General features: G+C 44.0%; 2 protein-coding genes across 5 annotated transcripts in view; one reads left to right on the top strand and one right to left on the bottom strand.

Moving 5' to 3' along the window:
- Positions 1-1,050: 1,050 nt before the first annotated feature.
- GNPNAT1 (glucosamine-phosphate N-acetyltransferase 1) lies at positions 1,051-11,574 on the top strand. Of its 4 annotated transcripts, XM_072986879.2 has the most exons (7): positions 1,264-1,403; positions 4,217-4,320; positions 7,115-7,311; positions 8,580-8,642; positions 9,034-9,161; positions 9,258-9,319; positions 10,267-11,574. In XM_072986879.2, the coding sequence occupies exons 2-7, from the start codon at positions 4,313-4,315 to the stop codon at positions 10,412-10,414; spliced, it is 606 nt and encodes a 201-aa protein (XP_072842980.2). In that variant the 5' UTR covers positions 1,264-1,403; positions 4,217-4,312; the 3' UTR covers positions 10,415-11,574. The 4 variants fall into 4 exon arrangements, with proteins under 4 accessions (XP_020666963.3, XP_072842981.2, XP_072842980.2 ...); XM_020811304.3 differs by lacking the exons at positions 1,264-1,403; positions 4,217-4,320 and adding an exon at positions 1,051-1,139; XM_072986880.2 differs by lacking the exon at positions 4,217-4,320 and having other exon boundaries at positions 1,152-1,403.
- Positions 11,575-18,891: 7,317 nt separating this feature from the next.
- The window catches only part of STYX (serine/threonine/tyrosine interacting protein), a 44,469-nt gene continuing 38,875 nt past the window's right edge, over positions 18,892-24,485 (bottom strand). Inside the window, exons 9-11 of the mRNA XM_072986882.2 lie at positions 24,265-24,337; positions 19,920-20,004; positions 18,892-19,380 (exon numbers count right to left, since the gene is read on the bottom strand). Of these exons, the coding sequence (XP_072842983.2) occupies positions 19,310-19,380; positions 19,920-20,004; positions 24,265-24,337 (229 nt within the window). The 3' untranslated portion in view covers positions 18,892-19,309. The remainder of the gene's footprint in view (positions 19,381-19,919; positions 20,005-24,264; positions 24,338-24,485) is intronic.

The following is a 24,485-nucleotide window of genomic DNA, read 5'->3' as shown; positions in this document are numbered from 1 at the left end:
GTCAACTTTTTCCAAGCATCACCACAGACACGTGAGCGGATTTAAAGAATAAAGCGGCACAAAGAGGCAAGGTCCAGTTCCCCTCGACTCTAGGCCAGAATGTCAAGGCCTTCATGTGGCAAAGGAAGGGAGGGAGGGAACTTTTCGGACTGCAGAAGTCATTTACAGCAGTGGTTCTTAACGTGGGCGATAATGCCCCCCAGGGGGTGATTTCATTTTTCAGGGGGGCGGTAGAACGAAATGGGGCGGCATGGGGGCGCTGGAGCAGAAGGGGGGCGATAGGGGGGCACTGGAGCAAGCCACACCTGTGAAGATGGCTGCAGCCTTTTTACAGTGTGCATGAATATATATTTTCCTCCAATCTTAATTTAGTTTCAGAGTTTTCGTCTTGAAATTTTTAATTCCTGCATTGCGGTTTGTTTTTATACCCTTTTTATATTTCTTTTTGCATCTTAAAATTCCCTTGCAACTAAATAATTAAATGTTACTTTTTGGGGGCACTTCATTTTCTTGCAGTTGAATTTTGTTTTCAGGGGTCATTGGATTTAGGTGTCTTAAATAAATAAATAAATAAATAAATAAATAAATAAATAAATAAATAAATAAATAAATAAATAAATAAATAAATAAATCAGCACCGTGGGGAGGGGGGGCAATGATAACTTCCTCAATGGCTCAAGGGGGCATTTTTTTCAAAAAGGTTAAGAACCACCGATTTACAGTATTGATTGATTGATTGAGCTATCTAGCTAGCATACTTGCATACCGTCCAATTAGGGTCTGGCACTACTCTGCTTGGTTTAAACTCAACTTTTAGGGAGTTGTACCCTTTTATAATATGTTTTTATAGTGACTTATTCGCGAAGAAAGATACTGATTGCCACCAAAGCGCTCAGGCAACTAACAGAGGACGGAAAAAAATGAGAGCACCTCAGGGGCAAAAAGAAAGTCAATACGCATGCGCTTCTCCGAACTGACAGCAGTTTCCCGCCTTCCTTGTTGAAGGAAAGGCGCATGCGCTTGCGGCGGAGCGGGAGCGGGAGCGGGAGGGGGAGGGGGGGAAGGAGTGGTCGTGACGGCAAGACGGAGAAACGTCGCCCGCGAATGAGACCGCGCGGAAAAGGAGCCCGTCAAGAAAGGTCGCTCTCTGATTGGCTAGTTTGCCCACGCTGTGGGGAGGGGGCGACTCGAGGTTGCGGCGCAGCCCCACTCCTCCCGCCCGAGTGCGCCACGTCAGTCAAGGGGCGCTCGCAAGGGGGTGGGGGTTGTTCCCGCGCGTGCGCACTCGGCGTGGGCGAAGCGCTTCGCCCGGAGCGCCGAGTGTGGGCTGGGCGCCGGGGCGCGCGCCTGCCAGAGAGGCTCGGGCGGCCGCGAGGCGCAAGGCCGGGAGTTCCGTCGGGGAGGTGAGTGAGTGACGCGGAGGCGCCTGCGCGCTGCTTGGCGAGGGGGGGCGGCGGCGGGGAGGGAAGGGGGGCAGAGCCCCCCAAGGGGAGAGAGTCTGGGGTCCCCTCTCTGGGTGGCTGCTGAGCCCCCCCAGGGACCCGCCTGGAGAGCCTCGGAGCGGAGGCTCCCGTGGAATGGGGCTGGAGGGCGAGGGCGACTCTGGCCATGTGCAGAGCGCCCTCGTCTCCGCACGCGCCCCTGAGCCTCTCAGGGCCACCTGCTTTCCTCCCTCCCCCCCCATAGTCTCTGTGTGGTGGGGGGGGGAGAGAAGAGGCAAAGAAGGGTCCCGGGCTCTCCTTCACCTTATATAGTTCGTTTGAACTTGACCTGCTCCCTGTCACAGATGTCCGGGATGGTAAGAATGTGGGATGCTGTAACAGAAAGGAAGGAAGGAAGGGAAGGGAGGGAGGAAAAGGAATGAATGAATGAATGAAAGAAAAAGAAAGAAGAGAAAGGAAGAAGAAGAAGAAAGAAGAAGGAGGGAGGAAAAGGAAAGAATGAATCAAAAAAAGAAAAAGAAAAAGGAAGAAGAGGGAGGGAGGAAAAGGAAAGAAAGAATGAATGAATGAAAGAAGAAAGGAGGGAGGGAGGCAAAGGAAAGAAAGAATGAATGAAAGAAAAAGAAAGAAAGGAGAGGAAGAAGAAGAAGAAAGAAGAAGGAGGGAGGAAAAGGAAAGAATGAATCAAAAAGAGAAAAAGAAAAAGGAAGAAGAGGGAGGGAGGAAAAGGAAAGAAAGAATGAATGAAAGAAGAAAGGAAAGGAAGAGAAAAAGGAAAGAGAAAGGAAGGCAGGAAGAAAAAGAACGGGAAGGAAAGGGAAGGAAAGAAAGAAAGCCCCTCTCCTCAGATATTGCCTTTTCTGAGTCCTAGCATGGCTGTGGGTTTCTGTTGGGGGGGGGCACCAGAAGGGGGGGAGCAGCCTCAGGACCCTGGCCTGCTTTGGAGGGGTTTAAGGAAGGAAGGCGTCCGTCCGCACCGGTTGTTGATGGGAACAGGCAGGAACAAGGCATCCCCAGATGGACTGGAGGACCCTCAGGGCCGATCCAGCCACGGGACGCTTCTCTCGTATTCAGAAGTGGCTCTCGTCCAGTTCACAGCCCGACTGCGAGCGGCAGGGAAATGAAGGGATCCCCAGCGCTTCCTCGAAGCCAGCAACGTGAGCTTCAACCAGGAAGGTTGGGGAAAGCCAGGTTGTAGAACTCGGAGCTGCCTGGAAACCCAGAACCATCCATCCAAGATGGGCCCTTTCCCAGGTCCATATTGCATGGTGTACTTTTCAGGCACACCCTGAAATAAATCGGTTATTATTACAGTATTATTATTATTGTTAGTAGTAGTAGTAATAGTATTAGTAGTATTAATTTTATTTATATGCTGCATTTCTCCCAACAAGGGACCCAAAGCAGCTCACAACGTTAAAATTCACACAATTTAAAAACATAATAAGTTAAATATTAAAAGATAAATATATAATTTAAAATATTATTAAAAATTTAAAACATGAACACCAAAAAAAAGAGATTAAAATTATCTGCTAAAATAGGGTACAGGGATTCAGCTGTAATTCTTTAAAGCCTGCCTGAAGAGATGGGTCTTTAGCTTTTTTCCAGAAGGATAACCGGGAAGGGGCCCTCCTGATCTCCCGAGGGAGAGCGTTCCATTGCCTGGAAGCTGTCACTGAAAAGGCCCTCTCCCTTGTCCCCATCAGCTGGGCTTGTGCTGGCAATGGGACCGAGAGGAGGGTCTCCTCTGGTGATCTTAACCGCCAAGAAGGCGCATATAGGGAAATAAGGTCCTTCAGGTAGCCTGGACCCAAGCTGTAGAGGGCTTTAAAGATAATGACTAGCACTTTGAACTGGGCTCGGAAACAGACTGGTAGCCAGTGCAGTTCTTGTAACAGGTGTGTTATATGCTCCCCGTAGCTCTCCCCAGGCCGTCGTCTGGCTGCAGTTTTGCACCAGCTGAAGTTTCCAAACAGTCATCAAGGGCAGCCCCACGTAGAGCGTGTTACAGTAATCCAGACAGGATGTAACTAAGGCATGTGTAGCCAGTATGAAAAATTAAACATCATGGTCCCCTCCCCATCCTCTTATTAGGGCGTTAGAGCTTCCTAACAGAATAGACATTGGGTGGGGAACCTGGGCCTGTTGCCACTCAAAATACAAAATATTTCTTGTGTGCCCATGACGGGACCTCAGATGAGCACGGCTGGGACAAGGCCGGGTTAGTCGGTGGAGTGCTCCTGTCATTGTGGGCGGGTGTGCACCATCGTGTGTATTTGAGAGAGCGGGAAGCGATGAATCATGTGGGATGATGGTAACCAGTGACTGCTGTGGGACATTTATCTTTCTGAGATAAATTCCATTTCCCTTTTAAAAACAAAACAGGACAGCAGGAGAAGCTCGTAAGAGAGGAGAGGGTGCTGCTTTTAATATATCTTTCTTTTCCAAGAGCTTTAAAAAAACAGTGACAATCAGAGAGATTGGTGCTCCCCTCCCTGGCTATACATGCCTACTTATTTGATATTTATATTGCCCATAGATGTATCACCAAAATGCTCATTTGGAGACCTCCTTTCAGATTTAAAAAAACAACAACAAAAAAACACACAACTGCTTTCAGCATAACCAGTTTAACCGTGAATTAAGGTACCTGTCACACAAGGAGAAACTGGTGAGGTGGAAAAGATGCAAAATATAGTCAGTCATTTCCTTGTTAGTTTTTTTCATCTCACAGCAAACATTGTCTTCCAATCATTTTGATCTTTTAACAGGTGACTCGGCTGTAAAGTTTGCCTCCCTGGGTCAGGCAGGAACTATGAGACCTTTATATCCTGGAACGTGTTAGAGAGACATTAGGAATCACGGAAATGTTACAGTACCCAGTTAAAACGTTCATCGCTCTTCCAAAGAATGTTGAGAGAAAAATGTTTCTGAGAGCAGCCAGCTTCCAAACAGGTCCTCTTGTTCCGGCTGCAGGCCTTGAGATTTTTTTCTAAGGTTTCTGTATGAGCAGCGGCCCCTCTTTAGCCTTGCTGTGTTTACATGTGGCATGTGGGGGCTGCCCATGTCAAAACCCGGCCGAGCCCTGAACTTAAATTTTGCATCACCAAGTGTCCCCTTTTATATAGAAGTTTAGGAGCCAAATGTAAGCCTGGCCAGTGGCTCAGACTCTTCTCCTTCCCCCACTCGCTGTAGGGTGGCAGGTCCATTGGGCCAGCTGTTCCTTGCTTATGATGTTATTAGCATGTTAATGAAGAGTACCTGAAAATCAGAATACAGTAGGGACCCTGTATCTGTGGAGGATCTGTTCCCCCGTCTATCATGAAAGCCTGAAATCACAGATAGTAGCGAGTCGTAGAGTTGGAAGAGAGCACTGAATCCATCCAGTCCAGCCCCCCCACCACCACGTGGGAACATCCATCAAAACACTCCCGACAGATGACCATCCAGCCTCTGCTTAAAAACCTCTAAAGAAGGAGACTCCACCACACTCCAAGGCAACCTATTCTACTGTCGACCAGCTCTGACGGTCAGGAAGTTCTTCCTGAGACTCAGGTGGAATCTCTTTTCCTGTAGTTTGAAACCACTGCTCCTTGTCCTAGTGTCTGGAGCCCTGGAAAACAAACCTGTCCCCTCTTCAACATGGCATCCTTTCAGATAATTAAACATGGCTATCAAGTCCCCTCTGAACCTTCTTTTTGTATGGCTAAACATTCCCAACTCCCTAAGCCGTTTCTCGTAGGAAATGCCTTCCAGACCTTTGACCATTTTGGTCGCCCTCCTCTGGACACGTTCCAGGTTGTCAACATCCTTCTTGAACGGAGATGCTCAGAACTGGACATAATACTCCAGGTGAGGTCTGACCAAAGCAGAATAGAGTGGTACTATCACTTCCCTTGATCCAGACATTATACCCCTATTGATGCAACCAAGAATTTTATTGGCTTTCTTGGCAGTGGCATCACACTGCTGACTCATGTTCAGTTTGTGGTCTACCAAGACTTCTAGATCCCTTACACAGATACTGCTGTCTAGCCAGGCATCTTCCATCCTATATCTGTGCAGTTCATTTTTTCTGCCTAGCTGTAGGACCTTACATTTCTTCCTGTTGAAATTCATTTTGTTAATTTTGGCCCAGGACTCTTATTCTGTCAAGGTCATTTTGAATTTTAATCCTGTCCTCTGGGGAGTTGGCAAACCCTGCCAATTTGGTATCATCTGCAAATTTAATCAACATACTCTCTATTCCTTCATCCAAGTCACTGATAAAGATGTTGAATAACACGGGACCCGTAACAGAACCCGGGGGCACCCCACTAGTCACCTCTTTCCAGGACGAAGGGGAACCATTTGTGATCACCCTTTGGGTTTGGTCAGTCAACCAGTTACAAATCCACCTAACAGTAGCACTATCTATCCCACATTCTACTAGCTTACTAGCCCTACATACAACATACAAGGAGGCAGGACAAAGACCACAGGGCCCACCCCCTTGTATGTTACAGGTAGGGTTGTGGATAACCGAAACCGTGGATACCAATCAGAGTCTTGCTCTAGTAGGGCAGAGAGACTTTGAAATGGAGGAGGACTGGAATGTATTTGAGGCCTGCCCGGCTGGCAAAAAGGGAACATAAATATCATCCCCAACCCATTTCATTGTCTTCTCAGTGATCACTATAGCAGTAGCTTGATATAAGATGAGTCTCATTGAAAAAAAATCCTGTATTAGTTAGCAAACCAATTTATCTTAATGTTAAAATATTTAATAAATGTGTTGCATTAAGTCAGTTCAAACTTAGGATAACTCTTCGGAATCACAAAATATATGGGAGTAAGCCTTAAATGGAAACATTTGCTGTTCAGATTTTTGTTTATCTATACTAGAATGTTTATTTAACCTCTGCTTTTGGTATGTTTTGAGTTCAAGGACTCACATGACATGAAAAGCAAAGACTGTTCTAATGTTATTAACCTTACATTACATCACCAGGCACCCATTCCCCATTAAAGCCACCTTGGGTACTTTTTTTGGGGGGGGGGAGAGGTAGGATAGAAATATTTTAAATAAATGAATTGTTGGCTTTAGGTAGTAACTTAAATTGGACTGCATTATAGTTTGTATTTAACTTGGGCATTTGAGTGGTTGCCTACCAGAGGAGGTGGGGTCGGAACCACAGAACAGCTGTGTGGCCATTGGTCAAACCTAAAAGGCCGGTTCGTGCCCATCTCTAGTAGCATGGGATGGTTAATTCATGATACACCTGGAAGGAAGAAGTGCAACAGCATATACATAAATCAAGTCTTCTCAGTACCCTTAAAGACTAGGTTGAATGATCTTCCCTGGATTCCTTTTTTCTGGTTCATATTGTTTTAGCCCCAGGGAAATGGTAATTACACAAGATAAAGTATCAACTGGGACTTGACATGGAGTTGCAGTTTAGTGGTGATCCTGGATTTTATGTAAGGGACTAGTTTCACCCTAGGGTGAAGCCATTCGGTCATCTGAAAAACCTTGTACACTGACAGAAGCTGGTTAAGAGACACTGATTAAGATCCTGAGAGATTTAGAATTTGTAGTGCATAAAGTAAAATTAGCAAGACACCACCAGGGAAACCCGACGTTATTTGCAAATAACAGCTATGTGAATGAGTGTGTCTTTCCATTACAGAATCACATTGGCTTCCTCAGCTGCCATGATGCCTGCAGCAACCCTAAAGCCTGACAGTATCTCCTTGTATGATCCTCGCCTCCTTCGGGAACTGGACTGGAGCCAGAACACGGTGACATTTTCCCCTGCCATTTCTCCTACGAATCCCGGTGATGGTTTAGTCTTGAGACCTCTTTGCATCACAGACATCAACCGAGGTACAGTATTGTTCACATGAATTCTTATTTTTATTGGTTAAAGGAAATGATTTGTGTCAAATCCTACATGTCATGGTCTTCAAACCTATAGGTGTAATATAATTTTAAAAGAGTTTTTGCCTTTTGCTGCCGGGCTATCAGTAAATTTAATTTAGAGAATAGAAAGGGCAGCTTCCAAAGCACTTTGCTTTGTCATCGCAGAAATGGGTCAGACGAGAAAGCAAACTCCTTAACGTCACAAAAACTTTTAATCCATCTTGGAAGAATCCTGTACAACCTGAAAGCTTGTGTCAGCAGGTTAGCTACCTAAAAAAAAACCTTTTTAAGGTTACAAATATAGGACTCCTGGCTGTTCGTCAAAGCTTGTACATGCAGGATATTAGGACTGAGATCCTGAGAGTAGCAGTTAAGAACATCATAAAACTGTAGTAGTATACAGAAAAGACTTGGAACCTTTTTTTAAAAGTCTTCAAAATAAAGTAACGATGCATTTTGAAAGAAGAATGAGTAAAAAAAGTTCAATCTAAAAAATTCTAGTATATCTTGTATTTGTGCATCAGATAGCCTCATCAGTTTGTTTTTTGTCTGACTTTGTCATTATCCTTCTGCCTGGACCCCAGTGACCAAGAGAGGTGGCGGCGGCAAGTGCTCCAACACTGGAGGCCTTCAAGGGAAACTTTAAGACAACCCCCTGGCAGACATCCTTTGATTTGGATTGCTGACTCAAGCAAGGAGTCAGACTCAGTGGCCTTACAGGCCCCTTCCAGCTTCATGATTCTATGACACAGTGACAAATCTTAAATGCACTGAATTTACACTTCATTAAATATGGGCAGAAGAAAATTTCCAGCTCAAAACGCTTAGTGTCTGTCTGTTACAGAAGCACAACTGCAAAAAGACCAGGAGGGTCAATAGAAAGGCTTAAGTGTCCTTTTAATTTTTTTTACATTTTGCTTTTTCAATTTTATATGTTTTGTTGAATTTCTTGTTAATCTGTTCCATTTTATTTAGTTAAAATATTTTACCCTGTCTGTCCATCTTTACTTGTATACTTCTGTTATTATTACAGTATTATTATTTTAATTAAAGGTTACCTAGTTTTTGTTCAGTTTTTACTGCATTTGGGAACACGGTGGTTCCTTGGAGCTTTTTTTTTTACATTCTTTAGTGAATTGTATACTTCTTGTATTTGTATCTGACATTTTCTGGAAGATGTCTAACATTGTTTTAAAAAAAAACACTAACAGAAATGATCATTTTCATTCCAGGCTTTCTGAAAGTTCTGGGTCAGCTGACTGAAACGGGGGCTGCCGGCCCCGAGCAATTCATCAGTGAGTACCTTTTTCCAGCCTTTCCACTTTAGAACGAGGGAACAAGACAAAAGTAGCAAGTTTTAAGTACGTAGCAGAGGGATGGAGGAATCCGCTTTTTCAGCTTCTCAGAAGTTATGTTTTCTTGGAAAGGAATCGTTGAGTTTGGCGCACGCAAGGAGTTTGGCTACCCATGAAGGCTGTTCCTGCTCTCTGTATTCTCCAACAACCTACCGTTTGATTGCTTGCACACTCCCATTGTGTTTCTCTCCATTCAGATGCAGTGGAGCCTGATATCTCTCTCTCTATCCCCCGAGTAGGCACACATGGGCCCAGTGACGAGGATCTCTTATGTAGCAGGAGAATCTACTACCTTTTACAAAGAGTGTTTCTGCCTTTAATTTCCGCACAGAGACATTCGAACGCATGCGAAATTCTGGAGATTACTATGTTACAGTTGTGGAAGACACTAATTTGGGAGAGATTGTGGCCACGGCAACTTTAATCATAGAACACAAGTTCACTCACTCGTGCGCAAAGGTATGTGTGATGAATTAAAAATGTATATATACTGTTATCAGGAATAAGATTAAGCACTCCTGGGGTCGTTTAATGATGTTTCCTGGTTGTTTTCAGCGGGGAAGAATCGAAGATGTTGTTGTTAGTGGGGAATGCCGAGGAAAGCAACTTGGGAAATTGTAAGTTGTTGCTCATAAATATTTCTGCCTAGTATTTTGGACAGTACCTTTTAACGGCTTGGCTTCTTTCTCCGAGATAATCACAGATGGTCTGTGGGTACCAGCAAATACATGCTGCATCGCTGAGCTGGTCACATAAGAATATAGATGTTCATTAGCACTCTACCAAATGAGCTCATTTAGCTCATTTTGCTATCTGCAACGTCCCCACGTTCGTAGTAATCCTTACAGGAATTCTATGGGATTGGCCGGCATTGTTCCCTCAATGTTTCAAGAGAGCATGGTTATGAAAATCAGCTGGTAAATCTGTGAGCAAAGATACAAACTGGAGATTCTGCAGCCATTGTTCTTAACCCGTTCTTTAGCGTTGAATGTGGGGAGACCCAACTTCATAGCCTCACTCAGGCAGGAAGCCTTGCATGGTATGCAAGCTCGGTTTGCTTTGCTGACCTGGGCCCTTGGAGAGGAAAGGCGGAGAAAAACTCATCCAAGAATGAACAAAAACCCTTGTTTGGTAAGAGGTGCAAATAATACATTTAGGACACCCAGCTTATAATAACCCAAGATTTTAGACCCTGTCCGGGTCTTGTCTCCGGTTCTGCTCAAAAGTCAACCTGCTTCCTGGCAGACTTAACAAATCTCTTGCAGATCCTGACAACACCGCCTCTATTCTAGCAATATGGGTTCAGGCCACAATCCATAATTTTGTCTGGCTCCCCTTCTCGCGCTCAAGTGACAGATCTACACCATTTCCCTTTTGTTGGAAGCCAAGAAGCATGGGGTGAGGGCAGAGGACAGCTTTAAGGCTCCAAATGACCTTTCTATAGGTAGTCTTGTTGCCCCCTCCCCACCCTCATGCTCGTCTTCTGCAAAGGGCGAGGAAAACCATCATTAATACAGTACCTTATTTATACTTTATTTTAAAAATATCAACTTTCTTCTTTTAGGTTGATGTCAACTCTCACACTGCTCAGTAAGAGACTGAATTGCTACAAAATTACTCTCGAGTGCCTGCCCAAAAATGTAGCTTTCTATGAAAAATTTGGCTATTTAGTATCCGAAGAAAACTACATGTATCAGCGGTTCTTTAATTAAAGAAAGGCTGTCGTCTCCTCTTTCAATGGACTCTTGGTGGTGGAGCTTCTACTGTCTTCATTCTCTTTAGGGAAAACGAATTGGTGTAAGAGGTCACCTCTAGCGATGGGACAGTTCCTTCCTTGCTGAAGACCAATTATTTTGGGTTTCCGTGGCAACCGTGAAACCCATTGGAATGCATTTCTCCTCCTCATGCTACACAGTGCTCCTTTGATAGCTGGGGTATTAACAAACGGTATAAGGTAGGGGTGGTTTTTTTACCCGATGATGGTTTTCCTGCCTTGTATTCCCCCCCCCCCCAAAAAAAAAGTGTCCTGGCTGCTTTTTCTTGGCAGCCAGATTGGGATTGATTGGTTTGGTTTTTGGGGTGGGAGAGGTGGCCGTACAAGAATAATAAGTATAAAGTCTGTATCTGACTTAACTGCACTGGCATTATTGCCTCCCAAACAATGTTTGCGGTCAGGACCTCCGAAGCGTGGTTGATCCCACGCCTGGTCACCGTTTAGAGGAGTGATTACGCTCAAGCATGCCAGGGCTTATGCTGATGTGGCTTTAATATCTCAGGCCATCCTATGTAGTAAACGTGAAGCAAAATCTGCCCATGTTGTCTGAATTGCAAAAGGCATCTCGGAAGCAAGATGCTGCCTGCAGCCCCATGTGGCTATGCAAAGGCCAAGTATAACAGAACTTACAGTATCTTTCCAGCTGAAGCGGTCACTTGTACTCTTTGCCAGTGCGTTCTTCCACCACATTTGCCCCACCCAACAGATCCCTTAACAGCCAGATTCCTGACCTTACAAGCGTTTCCTACATCCTAGTCCCATGGCCTTTTGATGGGTTCCTTTATTGGATAAATTATAACATTTCTTGCCACTAGATGGTAATAAGTGTATGACTCCCCTTCAGTCATTTTAACATGAAACATGAGGTACTGTTGTTTGGGGGCAAATAAAGGTAGTTACAGAAGATATTTTATAGTTCAGTAATTAGCTTTACAAAATATATGTTATTGAACCACAGAGAGCTGCTGTAAGCTGGGATGTGTGTTCCATTTTATGTGTTCTGGGGTACGCTTTTCTCAAATATACTTATTTATTGATTTTTTAAAGCATTGTAATGGAAATAAATAGAAGTTGTGCTAATAAGTATTTTAGAGTTAATTTGTAATTACTTTCTCCTTGTATATAGATGGGCTCCTGACTGTTCAGCTGTTTCAGCCCTCCCTTGTAATTTGACATGTTCCTAGAGCTCATCCATTTAGAAAGGGTGTCGGGGGGGGGGGGGAAGAGAAAGAAAGGGTTTCTTTTAGTCCAAACTTTAGAGAGCTACCCATTCTAATGAGAGTTCAATTTTGGCTAAAACACAATGTTTTTTTTTTTTTTATTTTGACACTCCATGATATCTATAAAACTTACTCAATTCCACATTTCAAATGAAGTATGTTCCCTGTCATCTTACTTTATTTTCCAGGTTTCCGATCTGTACCTAGTCATCAGGAAAACTGTTGTATGGCTGATATTGGCCTTGGTCTCTGTTGTTGTTTAGTTGTTAAGTTGTGTCCGACTCTTTGTGACCCCATGGACCAGAGCACGCCAGGCCATCCTGTCTTCCACTGTCTCCCGGAGTTGGGTCAAAATCATGTTGATCGCTTCGATGACATGTCCAACCATCTACTCCTCTGTCGTCCCTTTCTCCTCTTGCCTTCACACTTTCCCAACATCAGGGTCTTTTCCAAGGAGTCTTCTCTTCTCATGAGATGGCCAAAGGATTGGAGCCTCAGCTTCAGGATCTGTCCTTCCAGTGAGCACTCAGGGTTGATTTCCTTTAGAATTGATAGGTTTGTTCTCCTTGCAGTCCAGGGGGTTCTCAAGAGTCTCCTCCAGCACCAGAATTCAAAAGCATCAATTCTTCGGCAGTCAGTCTTCTTTATGGTCCAGCCCTCACTTCCATACATTGGTCTCTAGTGATGCATATCCTTACACTTAAGGATCTTTTCCAGTTCCTTTGAAGCTGCCCTTCCAAATCTGTTTTCTTCTGATTTCTTGGCTGTGGCTTCTATTCTACAAGGAGTACACGGCAACATGTCATTGTCCTGATGAATACACTGTACTATGGAGAAGCGGGCAGGATAAGAAGGAACAGAATGGTTTTCCTTTGGCAAAGGTGTACTTTATCTCATGTGTTCAATTGGTATGCAGGTACAACAGGCAAAAAGGTGGCTTATATTAAAATTAAGGAGTGAAAATTGGTGGAAGAAACATCAACAGTCTAAGATGTGTGATACCAAATTACTGGCAGAAAGCATCAATGACTTGAAACGACTCCTACCAAAAGATGGAAAGCGCAGAAACAAGATTATAGTTGAAAAATAATCTAGTGAAAAATAATGATCACAGAAGAATTATGTAACTTTAATGTGGATAATGAATAAATTGAAATACTGTAGTTACAGGTTTTCTATACTGTGCTTCAATCATCAATCTGAATGGAAATGGCAGCCAAGAAGTCATAAGAAAGCTGGGACTTAGACAATCAGCTATGAAGAAATTAGTAAAGATCCTCAAAAGTAGGAGTGTTATAGAGATCAAGCCCAAGATCATTCATACTCTAGTATTTCCCATCACTACATATGGGTGGGAAACATGGACAATGGAAAAGAATCCTGAAGAAAGCTGAAGGCAGCAGGAAAAAAAAGAATAAACATGAAATGAATTGATTCAATAAAATGAGACACAGCCTTTACTTTGCAAGACCTGAGTAGGTCTGTTAATATCAGGATTTTCTGAAAGTTATACCTTTGTAGTCACTATAACTGAGATGTGACCTGACAGCTTGTAATGACAAATCCCATATATACTCCTGCTGATTTAACTCCTGGTGATTTATTTATTCCAGATGCTTTGAGAGCAACTTTTATTTGACCTTCTAAAGTTGCAGATTTTTCATCAAAGCATTTCTTCTTGAAGGGATATGTTGTCTATCCTTTTTCTACTTCTTTTTAATACACTATACCTCCACTTTCTCATCATTTTAGCTGCAGATAACAGGGGCGACTGCAGTAACTACCGTGGCATCTCCTCATCATTGCAGGGAAGCTGCTTGTCCATGTTGTGCTGAAGAGACTCCAGGTGCTTGCACACTGAGTCTATCCAGAATCACAGTGTGGATTTCCAGCTCATAGATCCACCACTGACATAGTATTTTCCCTCAAACACTTGCAGGAGAAATGTCAGGAACAACAGACACTCTTTGTGGCCTTCATAGATCCCACAAAGGCCTTTGATTTGGTTAGCAGGGATGGCCTTTTTAAAATCCTCCCCAAGATTGAATGTCCACCTCGACTCCTTAACATCATCAGGTCCTTTCATGAGGAAATGAAGGGCACTGTAGTTTTTGATGGCTCGACATCCCTTTGACATCCGAGTGAAACAGGGCTGTGTCCTTGCACCGACCCTTTTTGGGATCTTTTTTGCTGTCATGCTGAAGCAGGCCTTTTGAACTGCAATAGAAGGTCTCTGTCTCCAGACAGAAAGTTGAATGCAGACTTCCAAAGAATAGCAAGGAGAGACAAGAGGGCCTTCTTAAATGAACAACGCAAAGAAATAGAGGAAAACAACATAAAAAGAAAAACCAGAGATCTGTTCAGGAAAATTGGAGATATTAGAGGAACATTTCGCGCAAAGATGGACATGATAAAGGACAAAAATGGGAGGGACCTAACAGAAGCAGAAGACATCAAGAAGAGGTGGCAAGAATACACAGAGGAATTATATCAGAAAGATGTGGATATCCCGGACAACTCAGACAATGTAGTTGCTGACCTTGAGCCAGACATCCTGGAGAGTGAAGTCAAGTGGGCCTTAGAAAGCCTGGCTAACAACAAGGCCAGTGGAGGTGATGGCATTCCAGTTGAACTATTTAAAATCTTGAAAGATGATGCTGTTAAGATGCTACATTCAATATGCCAGCAAGTTTGGGAAACTCAACAGTGGCCAGAGGATTGGAAAAGATCAGTCTACATCCCAATCCCAAAGAAAGGCAGTGCCAAAGAATGCTCCAACTACCGCACAATTCCACTCATCTCACACGCTAGCAAGGTTATGCTCAAAATCCTACAAGGCAGGCTTCAGTAGTATGTGGACTGAGAACTCCCACAAGTACAAGCTGGACTCCGAAGAGGCAGAGGCACTTGAGACCAAATTGCTAACTTGCGCTGGATTATGGAGAAAGCCAGAGAGTTCCAGAAAAACATCTACTTCTGCTTCATTAACTATGCAAAAGCCTTTGACTGTGTGGACCACAACAAACTATGGCAAGTTCTTAAAGAAATGGGAGTGCCTGGCCACCTTATCTATCTACTGAGAAACCTATATGTGGGACAGGAAGCAACAGTTAGAACTGCATATGGAACAACGGATTGGTTCAAAATTGGGAAAGGAGTACGACAAGGCTGTATATTGTCCCCCAGCTTATTCAATTTATATGCAGAATACATCATGCGAAACGCAGGACTGGAGGAATCCCAAGCCGGAATTAAGATTGCCGGAAGAAATACCAACAACCTCCGATATGGAGATGATACCACTCTGATGGCAGAAAGTGAGGAGGAATTAAAGAACCTTGTAATGAGGGTGAAAGAGGAGAGTGCAAAAAACGGTCTGAAACTCAACATCAAAAAAACTAAGATCATGGCCACTGGTCCCATCACCTCCTCGGAAATAGAAGGGGAAGATATGGAGGCAATGACAGATTTTATTTTCCTGGGCTCCATGATCACTGCAGATGGAGACAGAAGCCACGAAATTAAGACGCCTGCTTCTTGGGAGGAAAGCAATGCAGCCACGAAATTAAAAGACGCCTGCTTCTTGGGAGGAAAGCAATGACAAACCTTGACAGCATCAGAGACATCACCTTGCCAACGAAAGTCCGCATAGTCAAAGCTATGGATTTTTCTGTCGTGATGTATGGAAGTGAGAGCTGGACCATAAAGAAAGCAGACCGCCGAAGAATTGATGCCTTTGAATTGTGGTGCTGGAGGAGAATCCCCTGGACTGCAAGGAGAACAAACCTATCAATTCTAAAGGAAATCAACCCTGAGTGCTCACTGGAAGGACAGATCCTGAAGCTGAGGCTCCAGTACTTTGGCCATCTCATGAGAAGAAAAGACTCCCTGGAAAAGACCATGATGTTGGGAAAGTGTGATGGCAAGAGGAGAAGGGGATGACCGAGGATGAGATGGCTGGACAGTGTCTGCGAAGCAACCAACATGAATTTGACACAACTCCGGGAGGCAGTAGAAGATAGGACGGCCTGGCGTGCTCTGGTCCATGGGGTCACGATGTCGGACACGACTAAACGACTAAACGAAAACGTCTCCAGACTAGATCAGATGGGAAGCTCTTTAATCTCTCTAGATTGAGAGCGAAGACCAAAGTCCAGCTAAAATGCATGCAGGACTTCCTCTTCGCCGATGATGCAGCCATCGTTGCCCACTCTGCTGAAGACTTCCAACAACACATGAATTGTTTAGCAAGGCCTGCCAAGACTTTGGATTAACAATCAGCCTGAAGAAAACAAGGGACGTGGTGGTGCTGCAAGGGACACAACCTCTGGCACCCTCTCTCTAGATGTCGAGCTGGATAAATGCATTGGCAAAGCAGCTACCATGTTCTCTAGACTCACAAAGAGAGTATGGCTTAATAAGAAGCTGACGGCATATACCAAGATCCAGATCTATGGAGCCTGTGTCCTAAGCACTCTCCTGTACTAGTGAGTCCTGGACCCTTTGTGCACGGCAGGAGAGGAAGCTGAACACCTTCCATATGCGTTGTCTCTGACGCATTTTTGGTATCACCTGGCAGGACAAAGTTCCTAATAGTCTTAGAATGAGTTGGAATTTTTAGCATGTATACATTACTGAAACAGCGACGTCTACGTTGGCTTGGGCATGTTGTGAGAATGGCTGATGGTCGGAGGGAGACCACAGCTGCAATACAAAGATATTGCAAGCGGGATCTGAAGGCCTTAGGAATGGACAGATGGGAAACTTTGACCTCTGGGTGTTTAGCTCATGGCCCCTCCCAATTTAAAGAAACCCTTGTCCAGCAGGCCGAGGCCAAGAGGCAGTCCCGAAAGCAGCAAAATCAGGGAGCTGGACAGGGGACAGAATGTATTTGTTTTCAGTGTGGAAGGGATGGTCACTCTTGAATTGCCCTTCTCATCCACACTAGATGCTGTTCCAAGTCCTCCATACAGAACACATTACCATAGTCTCTCAAGACCGAAGGATGCCTAATCTAATCTAGGCTGCAGATATTTCAGCATTGCTAATTTAAATCCTCTGATTACATTTCCTTTGGTTTCTTGGAACTTATGGAGGAGTGTTCTTGTTTTGCCTTCCAATGAGGCTTTCTTTTCTTTTGACTTCAGGAAAAATCTTGCATTCTTCTGTAACCAATGCCACAGAATGGATGCAGGCTGCCAGAATCTAACTGCAACCCCCCGCCACACGCACCCACACCCCAAAAAAAGTGCAGAGGAACGTTTTTCAAAAAGGCTGAAACAGACTCCTTGAAGAAGCAAGGCAAACAGGAACACTGTCTGTTTGGAGCGCTCCCATCTAGAGATAGGGGTTGTTGTTTAACTGTTAAGTTGTGTCTGACTCGTCATGATCCCATGGACCAGAGCAGGGGAGAGACGGGGGTAATCATAATATACGAATACCCCTGCACAGGTGGTGTTAACGAGGATCACTCTGTGATCCGACGCGGACCACGCGATTCTACCAATGGCTCCGCGGTGTGCAATCCGATCGCCGCTTTTAGACTTTGCAGCGAGGCTTGTCCTCCCACCTCCTGCCAGGAGTGGTGAGCAAATCGTGCACCGCGGAGCCATTGGTAGAATTACGCTGTCCACATCCACGGTGGATCGGTGAGTGGACCGTCCATCCCCATGGGATTGTACTCTCGTTAATGCCACCTGTGTACCCCCATCTCTACTCCCATCTTCAGTGCTGATAGATATCAGGGAACAGTCTCACTGGCACGATGTCACCATATCAACCATGGAAAAGTGTCTCTTCAAGGCATAGAAATGGCTATCTGACAGGAGGCTGTATGCATACATACATGTGGATAGATATATTTAGGCATAATTCCCCTATGTTTGAGTAACTTCAGCAGATGTACGAGAGTAACCTGACTGCACTGCTTCAATAAGGCATACTTTGTTTTTATTCTGCAGTTGTTGAAAAGCATGGCCAAGTTGAACATTCTTCCAATGATAAGCTTACGTCACATCAGAGGGACTCTTACGATTGTTTCTGAGGTTCTCCTATTCCTTCCAGCTTAATAAAATGTATGGAATTTGCACTCCTCAGTAGCACAGGACTGTAATTTCTTATTAGCTAAGCCCACTTTTGGAAGTTTCCACCAGAAACAAGGAGCCTAGATTTTCTGCACGACTCCTTTTCTGTGACTCTTTCAGTTTTGGACCTAGGTTGGGTGTTGCAGCTCAGCAAATCCAACATACAATCCTAAATATGACCAGTGACTGGCAATTATCAGTGCTTCAAATTGTGCTGATTAGACTGGAAGATATCCGCATCTGATCTTTTCCACTTTCTACCCCAGTTCTGTTCTGTAGGCACAGAGAATTAACAAAAGGAGGATGCTGACATTCAGCAATGTATGGAAGCTTAGTTAGAAAGTGGATGAGGAGGAGGTCCCGATGCCTGTTCCCATAAGGTTGCTGAAGAAAGGGTGGGATTCAAGTATTATCAATGAATTACCATAGAGGCTCAGGGACAACACATAGTGGACACATTAAAAAACACAGTTGCTTTCCATTCTCATTGCATGAACACTGACTTAGGCTCAAGACCCAACAGTATTTTCATTGCTCTGTTTTACAGTTAAGCAGGCAGCTTAACTGCAGAGATAGGTCTGTCAAGTCTGTAGCGAACGGTTGCTGTGACTGAAAAAGGAGGGGAAAAGTCTGGAAACAGAACACGGCTGGTGGGTTGCATTCAGCTGGAAAGGTCACATGCCAGGTACCAGCATTCATTTGTGTTAGGCAATCTTACGGATTTATCCCATCCCCAGGAAAATGGTGTTTTATAAAGGACCATTGGTTTTAACAGGAAGAGCCAAGGGGAAACAGCAGAGCAGCCACCATTTCCTTCTGGTGTTTGCATCGCCTGCAGTGGTTAATAGACAAGCTGCAAGGCGACATCTTGGTCATACGCAAGACTACACTGGCATTCATCAATTAGCTGCAGCAAGTTAAGCAAATGTTACTTAAGACCAAAAGGACGTCAGCTAATCTGAATTTTCTGCAATGAGAATGTATCAGTGACACTGAACCTACTGTTTCACTTCATGATGGCCCAAGCAATGTGTTTTGGTGTTTACTAACACTCTTCCTGACGCCTACACTTGGAAAAAGAAACAAAAGCACTGCACAATGAATTTTAAGGGTTTTTTTTCATTCCTTTTTTTTACTAAAGACTCTTGTTATAAATTACACAAAACTTTGTAAACAAATAATTCCCTCCCCAACTCACGTTTTGCTTAAGTAATAACTTTTATCAATACAAATAAAGAAATTTCAAGTATGAAAAGTGCATTATTGCAATAATACCTCTTTGCAAGTCCAAAGTCTTGGTTTAGGATAAAACTATAAAGTGTAAAAAAAAATGGAATAAAACAATCAGTGCCATCTAGACAGTCAAGGGATGATCCAAAATACCTTTTAAAATTTTGCCTTGTATGCTACTGGCGGGGCAAGGTTTGCATAAAGAAGTTGGACTATTCTCCCATATAAAAAAACATCAGCAGCTCTGGCCATTCCTCTTGCTGAGATCTGCAGCCGCCATGAGTCCACGGTGCCCTTAGGTCAACCGTTCTGAGCTGCAGGTTGCATACTGGAGATTTCTTCATCCTCTTCATGACTCCGTTTTAGACTTCCTGTAAAACAGGCACGGTCATTGGAGAAGCTGGTCATGAGGATAGCAACATGAAGCCTTCCTGAGGAAAAGAACTGTTTCCATTGAACCAGAGCTGATGCTTCAAAATGCTTTAGATTTAGCTTCAACTAGTAAAAATTCCACTCAAAATTCCATTTATAAGGACAGGTTAAAAAACAAACCAACCAGGGATGGTTTATCTAAAAAAGGAAACGTGTGCTTCAAACAATCCATAATAGTTAACAGGGTTAAGTTGCCACAGAAAGCACCTTGACTTTCATCTTATTATTACCAGGATAAAAGACTATTGTTTGACACATAATCACTGAACTCCAGAAGTGCCATCAACATGCAAACGAATTCAGTGTGAACCAGCTCCTAACTTGGTTCACATTCTCAACCAATTCTAAGCAGCTTTTTTTTTTGGGTACCCTGGAACTAATGACCACACATGAGCACGTGGCAGAAGTAAGTACCCAAGGCCATGCTTTCTGCATAGAAAACTACCTAGCCATTAGGAGTATCAACAAATCTGTTTACCTGTAGTAACAGAGAGTGATCGTTCCAACTGCCGAGGTGACATCCTCTGGATAGTTAATTTTGCTAGATAGATGGCTTCGTATTCCTTTAAAAAAAAGGCAGATGAACGAGACAGAGAGCTATAGAAAGAAATCTACCCAGACAAGGACAATTAGCTAAACGAGCAAAAGAAGGTAAGGAAATCTCAAAGACTATTTTTACACATCCTTGATTTTTGCTCTGCAATCTTTCTGCTACCCAGCCAAAATAACCCAAATCCTGTATTGTTTTAGGCACATTCAATTACATACAACTGTTAAACAAACAGAATCATCAGAAAGGCGATTTCTGGCTTGATGCTGCAACAAGGCAGCAGCAGGAGGACGGAGCTCTGTCCCCTGGGCTGAATTTCAACCTGTTTGATACCCCCCAGGGGGTTAAAACCATCCCAAAGAGGTGGTGAAATGGGGGAGAAGCCTGTTGATCACGAGGGGGACGGTGGTTACCCACATTTGATCCGGGAAACTCCCTAATGAACCAGTGGGCGGAAACAAGCAGCTGAAATAGCTTGCTTGCAAGTCATCGACAGTCGGCAATGGAGAAGCGATAAATCAGCTAATTAACATTGTTGTTACCACTGGGTGAGATACAAAATTAGAACTGTACTGCTCTATGACTATCCCTGGACAAAATAATCCCTTTACCAGAAATAAGTGTCTCTTATCTCCACCACTTGTAGAGCAGCGGTGGATCTGGAGAGGGGGAAGGAGAAGTGAAGAAAATAAATTGGACATTAATTAAACACTTAATTATACTTCAAGGAAGGAAGTCTGGTATTACTTTGGCATTAGAAACTTAAGACATTTTCCTCTTAAAATTATTATTAGCCAAACAACGCAGGGAGTTAACTGTTGTGGCTATCTACAGCGTTGGCAAAAAGCCCAGATCATGACCTTGAACACTCAAGCTTGGAATCTGTTTTCCTTTTCCCCCCTGAGAACTCACTCAAACATAGACAAATTAAGCCTGGAAAGTCTAACAAAGACAATTCATCTTGGAATATATATCTGGCTCATGTGGACCAATAAAAACATTTGGATGTATCCTGGGTTCTGAACCTGACTGGAACACAGACCGGGATAGAATCAATACTGGAATGAACCGTTTTCGGGGCTGGATTACAAAAAAATAGCAGGCCATGAATATAAACATCGAATGAACTGGGCTGTCAACTTATGTATGAGACTGGATTCAAAATTAACCCTAAAGGTAATCTAAAGTGGACTAATTGAAGCAATTATCAATGGAACTGGACTGATTGCTTTAAGCTACTGGGCATCTTTCACTTGGAATAAAAGTACTTGACATCTTGGGACATAATGCTACAATGAAAATTTTTTGGATGAAACAAAATCTACCATATATAAGACATAAGACATAAGAAATTTATTTGTCATTGCGCTCACAAGTGGGTGCAATGAAATGAGGTGCTCTTCCCCAAGGTAAAACTGGACAACACTACAAAAAAAAAGTTAAAATATACACAACTTTCACCATCCAAATATAGATACCCCGTTTTCTCTCAGCAATTAAAATTCCACCAAAAACCTATGGCCCCGCATTTAAACTCAATACTGCACTTGGGTAGAAGCTGTTCTTGAATCTGCTTGTCCTTGCTTTCAATACCCTGAATCTCCTTCTCGATGGCAATAGTTCAAAGAGCTGATGTCCCGGATGAGAGGAGTCCTTCAGTATGTTAGATATCTTCCTCTTACATCTGTTCTTATACAATTCTTCCAAAGAGAGGAGTGAACAGCCAATGATGTTTTGGGCCGTCTTAATCACCCTTTGAATTGCCTTTTTCTCTGCCACTGTGCAGCTCGTGAACCATACACAAAGACAGTAGGATAATATGCTCTCAATCGAACTCCGATAAAAGGTGGTTAACAAACTCTCAGTCAATTGTTGTTTTCTAAGAATCCTTAGAAAATACAACTGTTGTTGCACCTTCCTGATTAACGCAGCGGTGTTTGCACTCCAAGTCAGGTCATTTGTTATGATGGTCCCAAGAAACTTACATTCAGCCACCTGTTCCACACAAACTCCATCTATATACAGTGGCTGAATGTCTGCTCTTTTTTTCCTATAGTCCACTATGAGTTCCTTGCCGCCGTATTAGGCGACGGGCCGTATTAGATGACCCCCCCAAAAAAATGCGGCGCCGGGAAGAGGCTTGGGGGGGCGGCGGCAGGAGGAGGAGAAGGAAGAGGGGAAACGTGGGTGGCGGGCGGGCGAGCAAACGCACGCCGCTTCTCTTCCTCCAAGGCCAGCGCGGCCCCGCATCACTCTCGCGGCGGCAGCTCCCTCCCTCCCGGCGGCAGGAGGAAGAGGAGGAGGAAAAGGGGAAACGCGGGTGGCGGGCGAGCGAACACGCGCCGCTTCCCTTCCTCCCCGGCCAGCACCACTCTCGCGGCAGCAGCTCCCTCCTGGCACCCGGCGTACAAGACGGGCCCCCCAATTGGAGACATGTTTTGGGGGCCCCAAAACTCGTCTTGTACGCCGGCATATACGGTACCCTTCAAGCAATTTTAGAAATAGTGAGATCCCACAAAGATGAGTTGAAATCATTCAATGAGCAACTAAAGGAGGACTATATTCAACAGGAGACATGGAATAACGAACAAGGAAATGTGAGGGTGGTGGATGATGCATGCCAACCAAAGGAAGGGCTGGAGGAAATCAGAGGAGAAAATTTAGGAATTTAATTCTAACCCTGGAGCCGAGGAAAATTTAGGTGTGCTAAGGGAAGGGGAGAGAATCAGCAGAATTAAAAATACCCTGGAAGATCTTTGGAGATAGATCAAGTGCCTAAAATGATTTCAGACAATACAAGGGACGACATAATCGTCCCTTGTATATACACACAGTGGTGCCCCACTTAGCGATGTTAATCCGTGCAGCAAAAATTGCTGTTAAGCGATATTAAAAAGCCCATAGAAACGCATTAAAACACCATTAATGCGTTCCTATGGGCTTAAAAACTAACCTTAAGTGAAAATCCTCCATGGGCCGACCATTTTCAGTGCCTCTAAAGCGAGGCAACACAGCGGGCGGCCATTTTGTTTACCCGGCGGCCATTTTGGAACCGCCGATCAGCTGGCCGAAAATTTTGGCTTTGCGATGATCGCTTCCCTGCGATCATCACAAAGCGAATTTTCCCCACAGGGACTATTGCTAAGCGATCGCAAAAATATCATCGCAAAGTGATTTCTTCGTTAAACGGAGCAATCGCTATGCGAGGCACCTGTGTGTGTGTGTGTGTGTGTGTGTGTGTGTGTGTGTGTGTGTGTGTGTGTGTGTGTGTGTGTGTGTGTGTGTGTGTGTGTGTGAGAGAGAGAGAGAGAGAGAGAGAGAGAGAGAGAGAGAGAGAGAGAGAGAGAGAGAGAGAGAGAGAGAGAGAGAGAGAAGAATTACCAGAAAGGCCAAATACCATATGAGCAGGGCTTGAAAAATGCACTCATCCACTTGTCTGTGACGAGTGAAAAATGTTGCTCGAGTCACAGCTCCCTCCCTGCCTCCTTCCCCTCTGCCTCTCTCTCTCTCATTCTGCAGTCCTCCCCTCCCATTTCCCATTGCAAAAGGAAAACAGCTCTCTTCTCGCAAGTTCGAGGGGCACATAGAGATATAGCTCTGCAGGAGAATGTAGAGTAGTTCCATGCTGGAGAATATGGAGATTCCCTGCTCCCAATTTAAACCGAATAAGGACACTTCCTGGGGTAGGAGGGAACTGTAGCTCCTTAAGAGGCTGGGCGCTTTTGCTTTCAGTTTTATTTCTGCATTCAAAATATAAGCTTCATGACCCTATAGGCACGCAGGTAATAAAGCAACCCAAATCTGAGGGTATAAATCAGTGGTTCCCAATCCCAATAAATTGCAAGACTATAGTCTGGTCATACTGACTGGTGACACATTCTAAAATTTTTCAAGCCCTGCACATGAGCACCCTGAACCATCTGCTGAAAGCCTGTTGCTTAGTGTAGCAGATGGCACTAGGGTTGGCCCATTGAATCAAGAGAGATTTAGTGAGTCAGCTCCTCTGTACATTCCAGTGATTTAAATGAGTCTACTCTAATTGGACCTTATTGTGTTAAAGTAAGCTGCAGTTTGAGTAGACCCATTTGAATCACTGGAACTTAGAGGAGTTGACTCAACAAACCCCCACTGATTCAACAGACCGACCCAAATGTGATTTAATAAGCAACACGATTTTGGCTACTGTTTGAAATGGGTAATTGACATCCACGCAAGATATAATTATTTTCCTTCAAGTTAGAACAAATATCATCCACCGATAGGAGATTCTTACCTGAAGTTGGTGGACAAATCCAGCATTGGGATTAATACAAAACCTTCTTTCTTGCACATATGTGAAGGCATCCCTACAGGAAAGAGAAGATGTTTCATCTTGAATTAGCATCAGTTTGCATTGAGCTTCTGACTCATGCGCTTAATATTTTTACTTTAGTTACGTTTGCATTATCTCCCTTCAAAAATGATACAAAACAGGGGTCAATAAAACTCCCTGCC

Source organism: Pogona vitticeps, chromosome 1, assembly GCF_051106095.1.
Source record: "Pogona vitticeps strain Pit_001003342236 chromosome 1, PviZW2.1, whole genome shotgun sequence".
In the NCBI taxonomy this organism is placed as follows: domain Eukaryota; kingdom Metazoa; phylum Chordata; class Lepidosauria; order Squamata; family Agamidae; genus Pogona; species Pogona vitticeps.
The sequence above is the reverse complement of the archived record's forward strand: the minus strand, read 5'-3'. Positions and strand labels throughout refer to the sequence as shown.